The following is a 19,349-nucleotide window of genomic DNA, read 5'->3' on the forward strand; positions in this document are numbered from 1 at the left end:
AGCTTATTTTCTAAACCTGTTTATTATTTTTTTTTTTACTGGATTTTATATCTAAAAGGCTGCTCTGAAGTGGTGCTGGGAAAACAGGGCAGCGACATGCAGAAGAATGAATCTGGACCCCTTTCTTACACCATACACAAAAATAAACTCAAAATGGATGAAAGACCTAAATGTAAGAGGAAGCCATCAAAATCCTCGAGGACAAAGCAGGCAAAAACCTCTTTGATCTTGGCTGCAGCAATTTCTTACTCAACATGTCTCCAGAGGCAAGGGAAACAAAAGCAAAAATGAACTACTGGGACCTCATCAAAATAAAAAGCTTCTGCATAGCAAAGGAAACAATCAGCAAAACTAAAAGGCAACCAACAGAATGGGAGAATGGGTTAGTATCCAAATTCTATAAAGAACTTACCAAACTCCACTTCCAAAAAACAAATAATCTAGTGAAGAAATGGGCAAAAGATGTGAATAGACACTTCTCCAAAGAAGACATCCAGATGGCCAACCAACACACGAAAAAATGCTCCACATCACTCATCATCAGGGAAATACAAATCAAAACCACAATGATATACCACCTCACACCTGTCAGAATGGCTGACATTAACAACTCAGACAACAACAGATGTTGGTGAGGATGCGGAGAAAGAGGATCTCTTTTGCATTGTTGGTGGGAATGCAAGCTGGTGCAGCCACTCTGGAAAACAGTATGGAGGGTCCTCAAAAAACTAAAAATAGAACTACCCTACAACCCAGCAGCTGCACTACTATTTATCCAAGGGATTTATCCAAGGGATACAGGTGTGCTGTTTCAAAGGGATGTACGCACCCCAATGTTTATAGCAGCACGATCAACAATAGCCAAAGTATGGAAAGAGCTCAAATGTCCGTCCATGGATGAATAGATAAAGAAGATGTGGTATGTATATGTGTGTGTGTGTGTGTGTGTGTGTGTGTGTGTATATATACATATATACATATACATATATATATACATATATACATATACATATATACATATATATACATATATATACATATATACATATACATATATATACACACACATATATATATGCATGCATGCAATGGAGTATTACTCGACAATCAAAAAGGATGAAATCTTGACATTTACAACTACATGGATGAACTAGAGGGTATTATGCTAAGCGAAATTAGTCAGAGAAAGACAAATATATGACTTCACTCATATAAGGACTCTAAGACACAGAACAGATGAACACAAGGGAAGGGAAGGGAAGCAAAAATAATATAAAAACAGGAAGGGGGGCAAAACACTAGAGACTCTTAAATATGGAGAACAGAGGGTTACTAGAGGGGTTGTGGGAGGGGGATGGGCTAAATGGATAAGGGGCATTAAGGAATCTGCTCCTGAAATCATTGTTGCACTATATGTTAACTAACTTGGAGGTAAATTAAAAAGCAAAACAAAACAAAAAATGGCTGCTCTGAAGCATGCTTATATCTTCTTTCAAAACTATTATTTTGACATTATAAAATATATGTATCTAGCCTATGGTACTTAATAATATTTTAAATAAAATCCTTAGACAACTACTTATGAGACTAAAACAAATCCAAGGCTTCCTGAATAAAATTTTTGGTCAACTACATTGGTTGTTTTTATATGATGTTAACTATCAAAATGAGTGACTTTTTACTGTTCTATTAGAATTGATGAGATGCATTAAGAGGACAAAGAAGATAAAGGATGTAACTATAGATGAAGACAGGAATGTAATTAAGAATTATAAGGTAGTATCAGGAAGGCCACAAGTGATCAAATAATTATAAATCTGCCAAAAATTCATTGCCAAGGAGAAAAGGGATTTAAAATTATTTTCAGAATAATAAGAAAGGCAAAGGCCCATCTCTAAGATTAGTAAAAATTACAAAGGATTACAAACTGGTAAACATTTTCAATAAGGATTCTGCACAGTGACTCAGCTCGGAATAAGTTTTAGATTTCACTCCTAACAAATTCTGAAGAAGAGATGGAAGGAAAAAGATGATGACAATGCAATTTATTTTATGCTATTTGGAACATGCATGGAATTAGCATGAATATTAACAAAATTGTCTCTCGCCGATTAGGCATATTACCTAATACTCTCTGTACTCCAAATATTATCATGAAAATCTTACAGTTTTCTCCTAAGAAGTCCAGTAATTCCATTAAGACTTTTAAAATTCTTTTAAGAGACTAAGGTATGTTACCGTCGCTTTGTTATATAGAGTTCATCCAGTAGATGTCGTTCTTCATAGCTCATCCATCGTTCATCAGGCAACTCTTCTTCCTTCTGTAGCAACTGTTCATAGAGTCGAACTGGATTCCAGCCAGTCATTATGTCATAAGTGATTACACATCCCAAGGAATGTGACACTATTGAGACTTTACCCCCTTTTTCTTCAAAGTCTGGATTCCGAGAACAGAAAAGGGAATATAATCGGTTCAGCTCTTGCTGAAGGCCTTTAACTAGCTGTTTGAAATAAGAAAACATTATCATATTAATCACACTGACTTTGCTATAAACTTTATCTCCAAACTCAAATACATTAAGAAAGAAACACAGACATTACTGGCCAAATATACCTAGGTTATTAAAATGAACTCAGGTATTTCAAAACCTTGCAGAAAATGAAGAAAAGTAAACATAATGTGTAATCTGTATCATCACTAAAAAATACAGGCAGATATCACCCATCTAGCTCCTTTCACAGTCCTTATACTAACTATATGAGCCAGCAGTTCCAAAGATTAAAAAAAAAAAAAATTCCATGCAGATTCCAGTAAGATTTCCAAAGAGCCCCTTCAAATTTTTTCTTCATTGCAACTTACTCGTATGCAATTCTAAATTTTTACACCTCATAGTTTAAGCTATAGTAAATGTTAGAAAAAGAATATCTGAGTTTACGATAACTAGTGTGCTAATGTACTATATATATATTATTATGTGTTTAGATAAGAGTAATGTAATCAAAGGCCACTGTATGATTGAAAAAAAAACTAATGTTGATCCACTTGAAATTCCAAAATTCCCATTGAGTTGGCAATATAGATACGAGTAAAAAGTTGTTTTATGTGGATGGAAAGCAGGGTTTTTTTAAGGCTTAAGGTTATCAATGTGGGAAATATCTTAAGTCATTTTTTCCTTGTAAAACCACTTCCTTTGAAATTTAGCTCTAACAAATATTAACTGAAATATTCCATAAGTCAGAAAAATGTTACTCAAACCCATACTGGGCCCTCGTCAGTTATAAGGCAGTCCTCTCCTCTTCCTATCATTGCTTGCTACTTTTTGATTATAAATTTCCTGCTTGATATTAACTTAATTTCTCATTTCAGTACTTACTATGCCAGCCGGTACTCTGACATACAAATATTCATTATGTGTTGCTTCCATTTTCAGTTTTATTATTTTGTCTCAAGAGGCCACTACCCTCTATTAGATTTTACTGAACATGTTTTACCTGCTGATATTAACCTCTAAGTCATTTGAGGATTCATGCATGGCAGGGTTAGCAGTGACATGAATGAAGGCATGATGTTCTCTCTTAACTGTTGGCACTGAAGAATTCTACAATGCAATACCAAGGTCTGCTTAAAGCTATTGAAAGCATGTGTTGGGTGTCATGAAATATATCTAGCCAATGAAGGAAGAGAAGGAGAGGAGGAGTTGTCACTATGTGCTATCTTTTCTCTAGGGACAAATGCAAAGGTTTTACTTTAACTGGTTGTTTTAATTTCTGTCTTGGGAAAAGCCAGCTCCAACAAAGTGCACCAGCATCATGTGGAGGGCTTGTTAAATACAGATTGCTAGGCTCCATTCTCAAGTATCTGAGCAGTTCTGGGCACCACATTTTAAGAACTACTGCCTTAGTGGCAAATGCATATAAAACCCTTCTAAGACATGGGTTGTAGGTAATTCCAGTCAACATAGTTTAAGGAGTATGCAGTGTGATATGAAATTTATAGGGCTCTCCTCAAAGGGAGCTATAATGTAATGCTTTGGACTTGGCTTTGATAATACCAAGTAACCCTTAAAATTTGTAATTTTCTTGATTTACAATCTAGATGATAGGAGGTACAGAAAAAGCTAATGTTTAGATAAAATAAAATTCTTTCAAAACAACATTTGTTAATAGTTTTTACATTTGAAGCCCTTGATTTTAAGCCTCACCCCAGGCAAGTCTAGAAACACTAAAAGATATATCCTTAAGTATTCTGACAAAAGGTACCCAATCCTTTTGTTTTTAAAATACCATCCCCTCCATTAAAATAAAAAGATCTATCAGTATCTCTACCAATGAATAACCTATTTCATATCAAAAAATTTAAAGCATTTCTCACTATACCCAATGTTTCAGCAATCATATATGCATAACTAAAAACAAGTGTAACTATCTGAGGCAGAGAAAGTTATTTGACCTTAAAATGTTTCACCGTGAAATGAAACACGGAATGGACAATTCTGAAGAGCTGATGCTTTCATCTTTCATCTGTTTTAATAATCATATACTTGAATAGAAGTGGTCTTTGTGTTTCCTTATTAGAACATATCTAGATATGGTAGCAATTTTAATCTTTTCCTATAGTTTACATACACGGGAATGTTTGTGTTTCAAAACATTATGATTTTGAAAGCAAAGTTTTAAACAGTTGTGTTTAAATGCTTTTATAAATCATCCAGTCAGCAGCAAAAGGAGAAATCCACCTCTATGATGTGTCCAAAAAGTCTACTCTAATTAGGGTTTTTTTCTTCCCCCGCTTTCCTCACTGATCCAATTATATTCTCCCAGCTATGATCTCTTAGTGACCAAGTATATTCATTTGAGACATATGAACCAAGATTAATGATATACCCTATGGTATTAATTTTATTAGTTCTACAATATTATCTAATCAAGTCAGCTAACCTTTAACACAGTAGGCAATGGATGGCTTTTCAAAAGCTTAAGAGTTTTAAATTCTCATAACTGCTGCTTACAAGTTAAAATTTATTAAGAAAATCAACCCAAAAAGAAAAAGCTAGCAGTTTCAAGAGAGAATCCACACATATATAGTCTGACTGAAGAATATAATTAGTCCTTTGTTCTTCTCTCTGCTTCAGAAAATTTTAATGATATGACCATGACCATTCTCTTTGTAATTTTTCACTTTTAAAAGTCATTGAGAAGAGAGTTCAGATGTACATAAGATATATATTTCTCTCTGGACTTTTCATGATACTTTATTCAGGGTCAAAGTAAGGGCCAAATGGTCTCTGATGATGTCTCTGAAGTCTGGATTAGTTTCCTTTTTTTTAAATTGGTCCTTGGATAGTATAACCTGAGAAGTAGTAATTGATACACAAAATTCTTTCCTGAAGCATGGTTTTTTAATGACTATTGGTGCAATCACTAATTAGGTCCCTCCCATGAGCATCTCTCACAATCTCCCATGAAAAGGGAACTAAGAGATGATCTAATTTAAACTGCTCTGAAGGTAGGAGTCCCCTCAGTGGCATCCCTGATAAGTCACTCACCATCTACCCCAGGGAAGATCTCCACTCTAAAGTGGACACTTCTAGTTTTTGAAAACTTTTTTCCAGTTTATTGTGATAGAACTGACATACAATATTGTACAAGCTTAAGGTATATGACATAATGATTTGATACATGTATATATTACAAAAGATCACTATAAATAAGTCTTAAGTGTTTTTTTGATGTTTATTTATTTTTGAGAGAGACAGAGACAGAGCATGAGCAGGGTAAGGGCAGAGAGAGAGGGAGACACGGAATCTGAAGTAGGCTTCAAGCTCTGAGCTGTCTGCACAGAGCCTGATGTGGGGCTCGAAACCACATACTGCAAGATCATGACCTGAGCTGAAGTCGGATGCCCAACTGACTGAGCCACCCAGGCACCCCTCAAGTTTAAAATCTATCAGGGGCACCTGGGTGGTTCAGTTGGCTAAGTGCCCGACTTCGGCTCAGGTCATGATTTCACGGTTCGTGGGTTCGAGCCCCACGTGAGGCTCTGTGCTGACAGCTTGGAGCCTGGAGCCTGCTTCACATTCTGTGTCTCCTTTTCTCTGCCCCTCCCCCACTCGTATTCTGTCTATGTCTCTCAAAAATAAATGTTAAAAAAAAAGTTTAAAATCTATCACATTACTTACAATTTTTTTTCCTTGAGACATTTCTATTTTTTTTTAAAGCAGCTTTAGTTACTTAAAAAGTTCTTCATTAGTAAACAAACATGTTCCTTTCCATATTTTCTATCACTGATCTTTATTCACTTTCTAGAGTTAACAGAGTAAGTCTATTCTTTTTTTCTTTTTTTTCTTAAATGGGAACCCTTGAAATACATAAAGACAGATATATAATTAATCACAACTTGAGAATTGTACTGGGAACTTTATATACATTACACCTTTAATCTTCATGACAACCTTTATCAGGTATATATCTTGTGTCCATTTTATAAGTGAGGAAGCTGAGAAAGTGAGAAATTTGATCTAAGGTCACACAGCTGGGGCGCCTGGGTGGCGCAGTCGGTTAAGCGTCCGACTTCAGCCAGGCCACGATCTCGCGGTCTGTGAGTTCGAGCCCCGCGTCGGGCTCTGGGCTGATGGCTCGGAGCCTGGAGCCTGTTTCCGATTCTGTGTCTCCCTCTCTCTCTGCCCCTCCCCCGTTCATGCTCTGTCTCTCTCTGTCCCAAAAATAAATAAAAAACGTTGAAAAAAAAAATAAAATAAGGTCACACAGCTAGTTAAGTGGCAGTTTTTGACTGTGCATCCATTTAACCCCAAAGGCTGAGAGGAAGGGGAAAAAAAGCTCTTTCATATGCCTATCAAATAAACCAAACAAGGTTCATTCACCAGGCATGAGATAATCATGAAGATTATCACTGTTATTTATCCTTAAGGAAACATACACTGCTTAAAAATAATTTATTCTAGAATATTGGCTAATGTCAACCTTGTGCTAAATGGGCTTTGATTTGCAGAATCTGCTTTCCTTTTTTAAAATTAAGAACAATTTTGAACTGCTTCTCACGGAGTTTTCCTTTGTTCTTCACAATACCTTAAGCAAGGTTTCCCAAATTTCCCTAATGGTACCACTTGGGGAACTGGTTTTTTTTTTTTTTTTTTTTTTTTTTTTTTTTTAATATATGAAATTTACTGTCAAATTGGTTTCCATACAACACCCAGTGCTCATCCCAAAAGGTGCCCTCCTCAATACCCATCACCCACCCTGCCCTCCCTCCCACCCCCCATCAACCCTCAGTTTGTTCTCAGTTTTTAACAGTCTCTTATGCTTTGGCTCTCTCCCACTCTAACCTCTTTTTTTTTTTTTTCCCTTCCCCTCCCCCATGGGTTTCTGTTACGTTTCTCAGGATCCACATAAAAGTGAAACCATATGGTATCTGTCTTTCTCTGTATGGCTTATTTCACTTAGCATCACACTCTCCAGTTCCATCCACGTTGCTACAAAAGGCCATATTTCATTCTTTCTCATTGCCACGTAGTATTCCATTGTGTATATAAACCACAATTTCTTTATCCATTCATCAGTTGATGGACATTTAGGCTCTTTCCATAATTTGGCGATTGTTGAGAGTGCTGCTATAAACATTGGGGTACAAGTGCCCCTATGCATCAGTACTCCTGTATCCCTTTGATAAATTCCTAGCAGTGCTATTGCTGGGTCATAGGGTAGGTCTATTTTTAATTTTCTGAGGAACCTCCACACTGCTTTCCAGAGCGGCTGCACCAATTTGCATTCCCACCAACAGTGCAAGAGGGTTCCCGTCTCTCCACATCCTCTCCAGCATCTATAGTCTCCTGATTTCTTCATTTTGGCCACTCTGACTGGCGTGAGGTGGTATCTGAGTGTGGTTTTGATTTGTATTTCCCTGATGAGGAGCGACGTTGAACATCTTTTCATGTGCCTGTTGGCCATCCGGATGTCTTCTTTAGAGAAGTGTCTATTCATGTTTTCTGCCCATTTCTTCACTGGGTTATTTGTTTTTCGGGTGTGGAGTTTGATGAGCTCTTTATAGATTTTGGATACTAGCCCTTTGTCCGATGTGTCATTTGCAAATATCTTTTCCCATTCCGTTGGTTGCCTTTTAGTTTTGTTGGTTGTTTCCTTTGCTGTGCAGAAGCTTTTTATCTTCATAAGGTCCCAGTAATTCACTTTTGCTTTTAATTCCCTTGCCTTTGGGGATGTGCCGAGTAAGAGATTGCTACGGCTGAGGTCAGAGAGGTCTTTTCCTGCTTTCTCCTCTAAGGTTTTGATGGTTTCCTGTCTCACATTCAGGTCCTTTATCCATTTTGAGTTTATTTTTGTGAATGGTGTGAGAAAGTGGTCTAGTTTCAACCTTCTGCATGTTGCTGTCCAGTTCTCCCAGCACCATTTGTTAAAGAGACTGTCTTTTTTCCATTGGATGTTCTTTCCTGCTTTGTCAAAGATGAGTTGGCCATACGTTTGTGGGTCTAGTTCTGGGGTTTCTATTCGATTCCATTGGTCTATGTGTCTGTTTTTATGCCAATACCATGCTGTCTTGATGATGACAGCTTTGTAGTAGAGGCTAAAGTCTGGGATTGTGATGCCTCCTGCTTTGGTCTTCTTCTTCAAAATTACTTTGGCTATTCGGGGCATTTTGTGGTTCCATATGAATTTTAGGATTGCTTGTTCTAGTTTCAAGAAGAATGCTGGTGCAATTTTGATTGGGATTGCATTGAATGTGTAGATAGCTTTGGGTAGTATTGACATTTTGACATATTTATTCTTCCAATCCATGAGCAGGGAATGTCTTTCCATTTCTTTATATCTTCTTCAATTACCTGCATAAGCTTTCTATAGTTTTCAGCATACAGATCTTTTACATCTTTGGTTAGATTTATTCCTAGGTATTTTATGCTTCTTGGTGCAATTGTGAATGGGATCAGTTTCTTTATTTGTCTTTCTGTTGCTTCATTGTTAGTGTATAAGAATGCAACTGATTTCTGTACATTGATTTTGTATCCTGCAACTTTGCTGAATTCATGTATCAGTTCTAGCAGACTTTTGGTGGAGTCTATCGGATTTTCCATGTATAATATCATGTCATCTGCAAAAAGCGAAAGCTTGACTTCATCCTTGCCAATTTTGATGCCTTTGATTTCCTTTTGTTGTCTGATTGCTGATGCTAGAACTTCCAGCACTATATTAAACAGCAGCGGTGAGAGTGGGCATCCCTGTCGTGTTCCTGATCTCAGGGAAAAAGCTCTCAGTTTTTCCCCATTGAGGATGATGTTAGCTGTGGGCTTTTCATAAATGGCTTTTATGATCTTTAAGTATGTTCCTTCTATCCCGACTTTCTCAAGGGTTTTTATTAAGAAAGGGTGCTGGATTTTGTCAAAGGCCTTTTCTGCATCGATTGACAGGATCATATGGTTCTTCTCTTTTTTTTTTGTTAATGTGATGTATCACGTTGATCGATTTGCGAATGTTGAACCAGCCCTGCATCCCAGGAATGAATCCCACTTGATCATGGTGAATAATTCTTTTTATATGCTGTTGAATTCGATTTGCTAGTATCTTATTGAGAATTTTTGCATCCATATTCATCAGGGATATTGGCCTGTAGTTCTCTTTTTTTACTGGGTCTCTGTCTGGTTTAGGAATCAAAGTAATACTGGCTTCATAGAATGAGTCTGGAAGTTTTCCTTCCCTTTCTATTTCTTGGAATAGCTTGAGAAGGATAGGTATTATCTCTGCTTTAAACGTCTGGTAGAACTCCCCTGGGAAGCCATCTGGTCCTGGACTCTTATTTGTTGGGAGATTTTTGATAACCGATTCAATTTCTTCGCTGGTTATGGGTCTGTTCAAGCTTTCTATTTCCTCCTGATTGAGTTTTGGAAGAGTGTGGGTGTTTAGGAATTTGTCCATTTCTTCAAGGTTGTCCAATTTGTTGGCATATAATTTTTCATAGTATTCCCTGATAATTGTTTGTATCTCTGAGGGATTGGTTGTAACAATTCCATTTTCATTCATGATTTTATCTATTTAGGTCATCTCCCTTTTCTTTTTGAGAAGCCTGGCTAGAGGTTTGTCAATTTTGTTTATTTTTTCAAAAAACCAACTCTTGGTTTCGTTGATCTGCTCTACAGTTTTTTTAGATTCTATATTGTTTATTTCTGCTCTGATCTTTATGATTTCTCTTCTTCTGCTGGGTTTAGGCTGCCTTTGCTGTTCTGCTTCTATTTCCTTTAGGTGTGCTGTTAGATTTTGTATTTGGGATTTTTCTTGTTTCTTGAGATAGGCCTGGATTGCAATGTATTTTCCTCTCAGGACTGCCTTCGTTGCGTCCCAAAGCGTTTGGATTGTTGTATTTTCATTTTCGTTTGTTTCCATATATTTTTTAATTTCTTCTCTAATTGCCTGGTTGACCCACTCATTCGTTAGTAGGGTGTTCTTTAACCTCCATGCTTTTGGAGGTTTTCCAGACTTTTTCCTGTGGTTGATTTCAAGCTTCATAGCATTGTGGTCTGAAAGTATGCATGGTATAATTTCAATTCTTGTAAACTTATGAAGGGCTGTTTTGTGACCCAGTATATGATCTATCTTGGAGAATGTTCCATGTGCACTCGAGAAGAAAGTATATTCTGTTGCTTTGGGATGCAGAGTTCTAAATATATCTGTCAAGTCCATCTGATCCAATGTATCATTCAGGGCCCTTGTTTCCTTATTGACTGTGTGTCTAGATGATCTATCCATTTCTGTAAGTGGGGTGTTAAAGTCCCCTGCAATGACCACATTCTTATCAATAAGGTTGCTTATGTTTATGAGTAACTGTTTTATATATCTGGGGGCTCCGGTATTTGGCGCATAGACATTTATAATTGTTAGCTCTTCCTGATGGATAGACCCTGTAATTATTATATAATGCCCTTCTTCATCTCTTGTTACAGCCTTTAATTTAAAGTCTAGTTTGTCTGATATAAGTATGGCTACTCCAGCTTTCTTTTGGCTTCCAGTAGCATGATAAATAGTTCTCCATCCCCTCACTCTCAATCTAAAGGTGTCCTCAGATCTCAAATGAGTCTCTTGTAGACAGCAAATAGATGGGTCTTGTTTTTTTATCCATTCTGATACCCTATGTCTTTTGGTTGGCGCATTTAGTCCATTTACATTCAGTGTTATTATAGAAAGATACGGGTTTAGAGTCATTGTGATGTCTGTATGTTTTATGCTTGTAGTGATGTCTCTGGTACTTTGTCTCACAGGATCCCCCTTAGGATCTTTGGGGAACTGTTTTAACACAAATTCACAAGCTCCATGTCAGACCCTCTGAATCAGAATCTCCAGGGAGGGGACCTTGGAAACCATTTTTTTTTTTTGTTTCCTTTTTTTAACTTTTTACCTTGAAATAATTTCAAATTTATCAAATGTGGCAAAAAAAAAAAAAAAAAAAAAAAAAGGATAAAGATCATCCATAAATCCTTTACCCAAGATTTACCTATTGTTAGCATCTTATCCTGTTTGCTTTATCATTCCTTCTGTTTGTTTTTGTAGCACACACACGTGCATACATTTTTTTGTGAACCACGTGGTTTTGTGAACCATGTGAGGATATATTACGTCATGGTCCTTTATCTCTAAATACTCCAGGGTATATTTCTTAAGACTAGGAATATTCTCTTCCATACTCAGAGTGTAGCAATCAACTTCATAAACTTACTTTGAGGGGAACCTGGGTGGCTCAGTTGGTTAAGTGTCTGCTCTTGTTCTTGGCTCAGGTCATGATTTCATGGTTTGTGAGACTGAGCCCCACACTGGGCTCTGTGCTGATAGCACAGAGCCTGCTTGGGATTCTCTCTTCCCCTCTCTCTCTCTGCCCCTCCCCGGCTCTATCTCAAAATAAATAAATAAACTTAAAAAAATAAATTTACTTTGATATAACATTTCAACTAATCTGATCTACCATTCACATTCTGTCAGATGATTTAATAATAATACACTTTGCAGCATTTTCCCCCAGCCAGTACAAGTTATGGTCTAGGATGAGATGCTGTCTTTAGCCACCATGTCTCTTTAGCCTCCTTTAATCTGGAACATTTTCCATAAGGATTCTTTGTCTTTCATGATATTTACATTTAAAAAGGACATAGTCCCACTCCTACTTTATTTGAACTTCCTTATTTTGTGTTTGCTTGAGGTTTCCTAATGATTGGAGTACTGCATAAATGATGCTGTATCCTCTGAGTGTCCCTCAGTAACACCCAGTAAAGGTACTGCCTAATTTCTCTACCGTGTATCTGTTCTTTTTTTTTAGCTAATAAGCAGTCTGTGAGGATACACTTTAAGACTATGCAACTATCCTGTTCCTCATCAAAATTATGCCCTCAGTTTAGCATCCACTGATGAATCCTGTCCAAGCCTTTTATCTGATCCTACCACAACAAGTGCAAAATGAGGGTTTTCCTCCAGCATGCCCTCCACATTTTTCAGAAAGCCCTTGGCATTTACAGTAAGCAGAGAAGCTTTCTCCCCCACTTATTTATCTATTAGTAATCGAAATGGATTATGAATTTTGCAGTGATTTATAACTCCTTATATTATCCTTATAATTCTATATTAAAACTACTCCTAATTCCTAATAATAAGTAATAATTCCTTAATTATTTTGGTGCTCAAATTGTTCCAGATTTGGCCAGTGGGGATCTGCTTCTTTAATTTGGCTCCTGTGTCCTTGTGACCTGCCCCATCATTCTTTCGAGCATTTTCCTTTCTGTCATGACAAGCAGTTCCAGCTTCGACCTGTACCAATCCTGCCTCAGTCCTGGAATCAGCCATTTCCCTTAGGAATATTAGTTCTTCTGAGAGGGTATTAACAGTATTGGAGACAAAGGACTGGGTGCTAGGTGTACTCATTGGATTGGGGTGTCTTTACTTTGTGGCCCTTTCAATGCACACAGGTGGGAAATATTTGCATGCATATGTACATATATCCACTTAAATATATAGATATCTCTACATATCCCAATATGTTCAAAATCACTAATTCACATTAATACCCTCAATTCCAATGAGCCCCATGAGGCTGTTTGTCGGCTGTATTTTTAATGAATACCCCAAGTAACTGTTCTACTTAAGGATGTTTGGGGAACATTGCTCAGGACTGGTGAAACTCAGCCACAAGTTCTTCAGAGCTTTTCTGCAAAATTCAACTGGATTAAAGGGCAGACTAATTTAAAACGCTGAGTGTTCTCCATTTATTTTAGTCATCAGTTCCCTCTTTCTACAGAATTATCTGTTTTACCAAACTCCATTCAAAGGATAACTATTTTTGAAGGTGTAAGTGTAAATTAGAGAGTGACTACTTTCTCCATCATCACTAACTAATGTTCAGAGCTTTGAGTCTGATACTTTTTCTAGTTTTTCTTGTTATCAATGTCAACCTAAATCTTTTTACAAAACTCTTATTATTAGTTTTGGGGGACATGCCTCAGCACATTTTACCCTTAAACATTCTGGATACCTTCTTAGGAATACTACCAACCATGTATCTGTGTGTATAAGGTATACCCATGGCATCTGAGTGTGTGTGTGTGTGTGTATGTTATATGCTTTCAGCCATCCTCTTTCCTTTTTTTCCCACTAACTAGTTTCACTTGCAATACTATAATTCAATTTCTTAACCTTTAGGGCATATTTAACAACACTCACCATATACTATAAAGGACTACCAACAGGTAAATTCTGTACTTCATGAACCAGGCCTTCCTTGTTGGGTTAGAATGAGGTCCAGAATAGTTTCTTTCACTGTTATCAGATCGTGGCAGACTACTCTGTACTGGTAGAGATACAGGGGATACAGAAAGAGGGGATACAGAAAGAGGAATGGCGAAAAATCCTAAGGGGATGGCAGCCCAAAGAGAAGGAGGTTCTTCGGCGATTAACCAAACATATTTCTGTAGATGTGCAAGGGATATCCTGAATGAATCAGGAATGGCTCTGAATGAACAAAACCAGAAATGAATTGGCTTGGAGCAGCACAGAGAGCTATACTAGTAACTACTCCTTGTACCCGTTTTCTCATCTTTCAAATGAAGATATTAATTATATCTACCTCATAGGGTTTTAATGAGGATTAGACAAGCTAACACAAGCTAGGTAATTAACAAGGTTATTCCTATGAAACAGAATTCTTTTTCTCATATCAATAAAGTGACAAAATGTATTCAGTACAGGATCTCTCATCCCTCTGAATAAACTTTTACTCTTATCCCTCTCAGGGTTATTTTTGTGATGCATAAGCAATATTACTATTTAAGAACTAAATGAAGCCACCACGGAAATGACACAATAAAAGCAAGTCTATTACATACAAAAAACTTGAAGGAAATTTCTAAATGTCTAAAACTCTTTTGTGAGCACAATAATTATAGATACAATTAATCAGATTTATGAAAAGTGATATTTTTCAAAGAGCTATTTTCTAACCTATCTACTACTTTCAGGTATTAAGGGCTTGCCAATGTGTTGAAGACAATCAAATTCACTAATACAGGCTATTTGTAGATTAATGGATTCCTGTAAATGCTCATTTGCTTGTAAAAAAAAAAAAAAGTGCATAAAAGTTTCAAATTCAGGACACATACGCTAACACTCTAAAAGATACCCAACAGCAACAAGACAATCATGATACTTACTTCATCTCTATAAAGTGGGCTAGTATAATACATTATGTCCATTGCACTGCTGTTCAACATATCCCTTAAACCGCGTACTTTGTCAGGAGTAATGGAATCAACAGTGTCTACAAATTAAAAAAAAAAAAAATTTACAGAAGATCTTTGTTTTAGGGAAAAATATGAAAAAAATTACATTCTCTGAAACAGTAAGTCTTTAAGTTCATGTTTAAGTATTCAAGAGTGGTTTGGAGAACAGTATGGAATTTCCTCAAAAAACTAAAAACAGAACTACCCTACAATCCAGTAATTGCACTATTAGGTATTTACCCAAAGGATACAAAAATACAGATTCAAAGGGGTATATACACCCCACTGTTTATGCAGCATTATCAACAATAGCCTAACTATGGAGAGAGCTCAAATGTCCACTGACTGATGAGTGGACAAAGAAGATGAGGTAGACATATACAATAGCATATTACTCAGCCATCAAAAGAATGAAATCTTGCCATTTGTAACAATGTGGATGGAGCTAGAATGTATCATGCTAAGTGAAATAAGTCAGTCAGAGAAAGACAAATACCATATGATTTCACTCATATGTGGAATTTAAGAAACAAAACAAATGAGCATATGGGAAAGGAGGGAAAAGAAGAGAGGGAAACAAACTTCAAGATACTCTTAACAAAAACAAACTGAGGGTTGATGGAGGGAGGTGGATGGGAGATGGGCTAGATGGGTGATGAGTATTAAGAAGCACACTTATTGTGATGAGAGCAGGGAGTTGTATGTACGTGATGAATCACTGAATTCTACTCCTGAAACCAATATTGCACTGTATGTTGATTAACTAAAAAAAAAGTCTCAAAGAAAAATATTCAAGAGTAGCTTTGCATCTAATGAACTTTCCTTTCTTGCAAAATGTTGCAATCCCCTGCCCCCCACCTATCCCCCCCACCCCCCGCCGTGAAAAAAACAGTAAAAGACAAAAGGGGACGTGGGAAGAAAAGGAACATTAAGGATGAAAACCATTATCAAATCTATAAAGATTTACCATTTTTTCCTATGTACTGGCTTTTGCATGACATTCAGGGGTACCCAGAGCAAAACCAGGCCATCTCTATTCTTGTAACAAGTGTTAAGAGACATGACCTCACTCTTTTCTATACCTCTTTTCCTGTTTCCTTTCTCTTCTCCTTCTTTGGCCTCTGCAAGTTGGCCTGGCAATACCCATATGGAATGCCTAGAGCCACTGGTGACAAACCAGCAACAAATTAAAAAGTTTCCCTACACTGTACATGTATCTATCTTCAGTGAACCAAAGGTGCTGTGGGCAGGAGTTGACAAATTACAAATATGCACAAAGGCAAATCAGCAACGGGCCTCCTCAGTAAACAAGATAAAGTTGGGATAATTTATTAAAAAAAAGTTACATAAATTGTAGTGCAATTACAGCTAACCTGTGGAAATTCTACCTTGGGAAGATTATTCTATTAAATGCCTAACAAAGTGAAGAAAACTTTGCACTTCTTATAGAAATATAAAGAAGCACTATACCTGGATGACATAAAGGATATGGATTGCACTACCTATTTTACAGCCTGTGCCCATTTTTAAATTGCAAAAGTGAAAGATGTGACTACCGTGCTGATATGAAGAGTTTAAATGTCATTTTAATGCATTTCCAAAAAAAGTTTGTACTGGGCAATACACATGCATATGAAGAAGATATTTAATATTTTTGTGCAACTGAAAGAGTAATTTATATATATGGGAAAACATGTTTCTGCCACCTAGCCTAAGAATATTGCCAGTATCTCTAAAACCCACAGTATATCCCTAAATGATCAAATGCCCCTTCCTCTCTAAATAACCACCAATAAGAAGTTTGTGTTGAGCCACCTGGGTGGCTCAGTTGGTTGAGTGTCTGACTCTTGATTTTGGCTAAGGTCATGATCCCAGGGTCATGGGATCGAGCCCTGTGTTGGGTTCTGCGCTGAGTGAACAGCTTGCTTAAAGTCTCTCTCTTTCCCTCTGCCCTTCCCCCAGCTCACATGCTCTCTCTCTAAAAATACAATACAATAAAATGAAATAAAATAAGTTTGTGTTGATTACACTCCTTACTTTTCTTTACAGATTTCCTACATGTTCATTAATAATTTTAGCCAATTCTGTAGCATTTACTATGTGCCAGAGACTAAATATTTTATTTCATTTTGTCTGTTTTGGAACACTATGTAAATTAACTTACTGTCCATTGTTTGTTTCACCCCTAATACTATGTTTCTGAGATTCAGTGATGTTGAGCCAGATAGCTATAATCCCCTCATTTTGACTGTTGTACAGCACTTCACACATAACTAACAATGTACCCATTTTCCTTTGAAAGACATCTGAGTTATTTTTAGTTTTTTGCTAATATAAATTATGCTCCTAATAACACTGTTGTAAATGTCTTCTGGTGCACACGTATGGGAGTTTCTTTAGGATATATACACCGAGGGGTGAAACTGCAGTCACAGGGCACATGCACATTCAACAAGATAAGAATATGTCAAACCATCTTCCAAAGTGATTGTACCAATTCATACTCCCACCAAAAGTCAATGATAAATGTCAATGCTAACATCCTTATCAATATTTGGTATTGTCACTTTCTTAAATTTTGCCTGATGGGTGTTTAAAGATATTTCATTGTGGTTTTAAATTGCATGTCCTTGATTACTAGAGAGATGCACTTTTTTATTATATAAAAATATGTATTTAAAATACACACATATATATCCACGTGTGTGTGTGTGTGTGTGTGTGTGTGTGCATGTGTCTGCCTATCAATATCCATTTGAGTTTCTTGTTCTTTATTCTGGATATTAAAGCTTTGGTGGTTATATCTGTTGTTCTGTTGCAACATCTTTTCCATTTGTGGCTTGCCTTACTTTTAATGGTATCTTTTGAGAAAAAGAAGTTCTTAATTTCAATCTAATCAAATTTATCCATGCTACTTTATAGTTATAGTGTTTTTGTGTTTTGTTTAAGAACATATTCTCGGGGCGCCTGAGTGGCTCAGTCGGTTGAGCGTCTGACTTCAGCTCAGGTCATGATCTCACTGTTCGTGAGTTCGAGCCCCGTGTCAGGCTCTGTGCTGACAGCTCAGAGCCCAGAGCCTGCTTTGGATTCTGTGTCTCCCTCTCTCTCTGACCCTCCCCCATTCATGCTCTGTCTCTCTCTGTCTCAAAAATAAACATTAAAAAAAAAAAAAGAACATATTCTCCCATATATTTTTTCTAACACATTTTAAAGTCCTAGCTTTCATAAATTATGTGTTTGATCTATCTGAAATGTGAGGTAGGGATCATATTCATTTCTTCCCCCATAGGATAACTGGTTACCAAGCACCATTTATGGAACAGGCCACCTTTTACCAGTGATCTCCAAGGCCATCTCTGTACTACGTCAGGTTTGCAAACTAAGCGCAGATCCTAAGCACAAACTAGGGGTATCTAGTCTGGTGCACTGATCTGTCGGCTAACCCTTCTGCCAATCTAAATTGTCTTAAATACAAAAGTTGAAAAATAGTTCTATTATCTACCAGGACATGACACCCTCTCTACCCTCTTGTTCTGTATCTTGCCACTTTTGGGCCTCTGATCTTCTACAATAATTTTAGGATCAGCTTGTTGAGTTTTGTGAAACTCTACTGGGATTTTGATTGGCACTGCATGGAATCTATTGGTTAGTTTGGGAGAATTAACATCTCTAGGATACTGAATCATCCAATCTATGAAAATGATCATTGTACATATTTAAGCTGTACTGAATATCTTTTAACAGTTTTTTTCATTTTTAATATAAATATACATATTTTATTAGATTTCTAGGAACCCTATATTGTTATGCTATTTCAAATAGTCTGCTGGGATATAGAAATGCAGCTGTTTTCACATATAGATCTTTTATTTCACAGCCTTGTAAACTATCTTATTAATTTCATTTTTTCTGCAAATTCTTTTGTGTATTCTATGTATACAACCATAAGACCCGCAAAGGAAAACAGATCTTTTCCATTCCTTAAAACTATTATTTCTTTTCCTTATCTTATTGACTGGTTACGCCTTCCAGTTGAGGATCTGTTATAAGAATAGACATCCTTAGCTTATTCCTGATTTAAAAGAAATGTTTTTAGCCCTTCAATACCAATGAGGACAATGATGTTTATTGTAGGTAAGTTCTCTTTATCAATATTTTTAAATTTACAAATAGTAAAATTGACTCTGAGTTTTAATGCATATATAGTTTTGCATACCTAGCACCTTGATCAGGATACAGAACTGTTCCCATCACCCTAAAAAGCTGCCCTTTAAATTAAAACCCTCCCCTAAACCCTGTGACCACAAATCAGTTCTGTCTCCATAATTTTGTCTCTTCCAGTATGTCACATAAGTGGAAGCGCAAATTATGTAATCTTTGAGCTTGACTGCTATAATATCGTGATACACAGCTGGCCCCAGACAACAAGGGTTTGAACTGTGCAGGTCCATTCATACATGGATCCTTTTCAATAAATACAGTACAGTACTTACTATAAGTGCATTTTCTTTTCCTTATCATTTCCGAAATAACATTTTTTTCCTTTCTCTCCTTTTTTTTTTTTTTTTAGAGAGA

The 19,349-nt window shown here is 36.6% G+C and overlaps 1 protein-coding gene across 10 annotated transcripts in view; it reads right to left on the minus strand.

Annotated features, from left to right (window-relative positions):
- Nucleotides 1–19,349, minus strand: part of DDHD1 (DDHD domain containing 1) — a 113,587-nt gene that overhangs the window by 21,310 nt on the left and 72,928 nt on the right. For all 10 annotated transcript variants that reach the window (XM_058739088.1, XM_058739081.1, XM_058739086.1 and 7 more), the window contains 2 exons: nucleotides 14,706–14,812; nucleotides 2,239–2,501 (listed from right to left, as the gene is read on the minus strand). In XM_058739088.1, coding sequence (XP_058595071.1) covers nucleotides 2,239–2,501; nucleotides 14,706–14,812 — 370 coding nt within the window. The remainder of the gene's footprint in view (nucleotides 1–2,238; nucleotides 2,502–14,705; nucleotides 14,813–19,349) is intronic.

Source organism: Neofelis nebulosa, chromosome 7 (genome assembly GCF_028018385.1).
Source record: "Neofelis nebulosa isolate mNeoNeb1 chromosome 7, mNeoNeb1.pri, whole genome shotgun sequence".
NCBI classification, from domain to species: domain Eukaryota; kingdom Metazoa; phylum Chordata; class Mammalia; order Carnivora; family Felidae; genus Neofelis; species Neofelis nebulosa.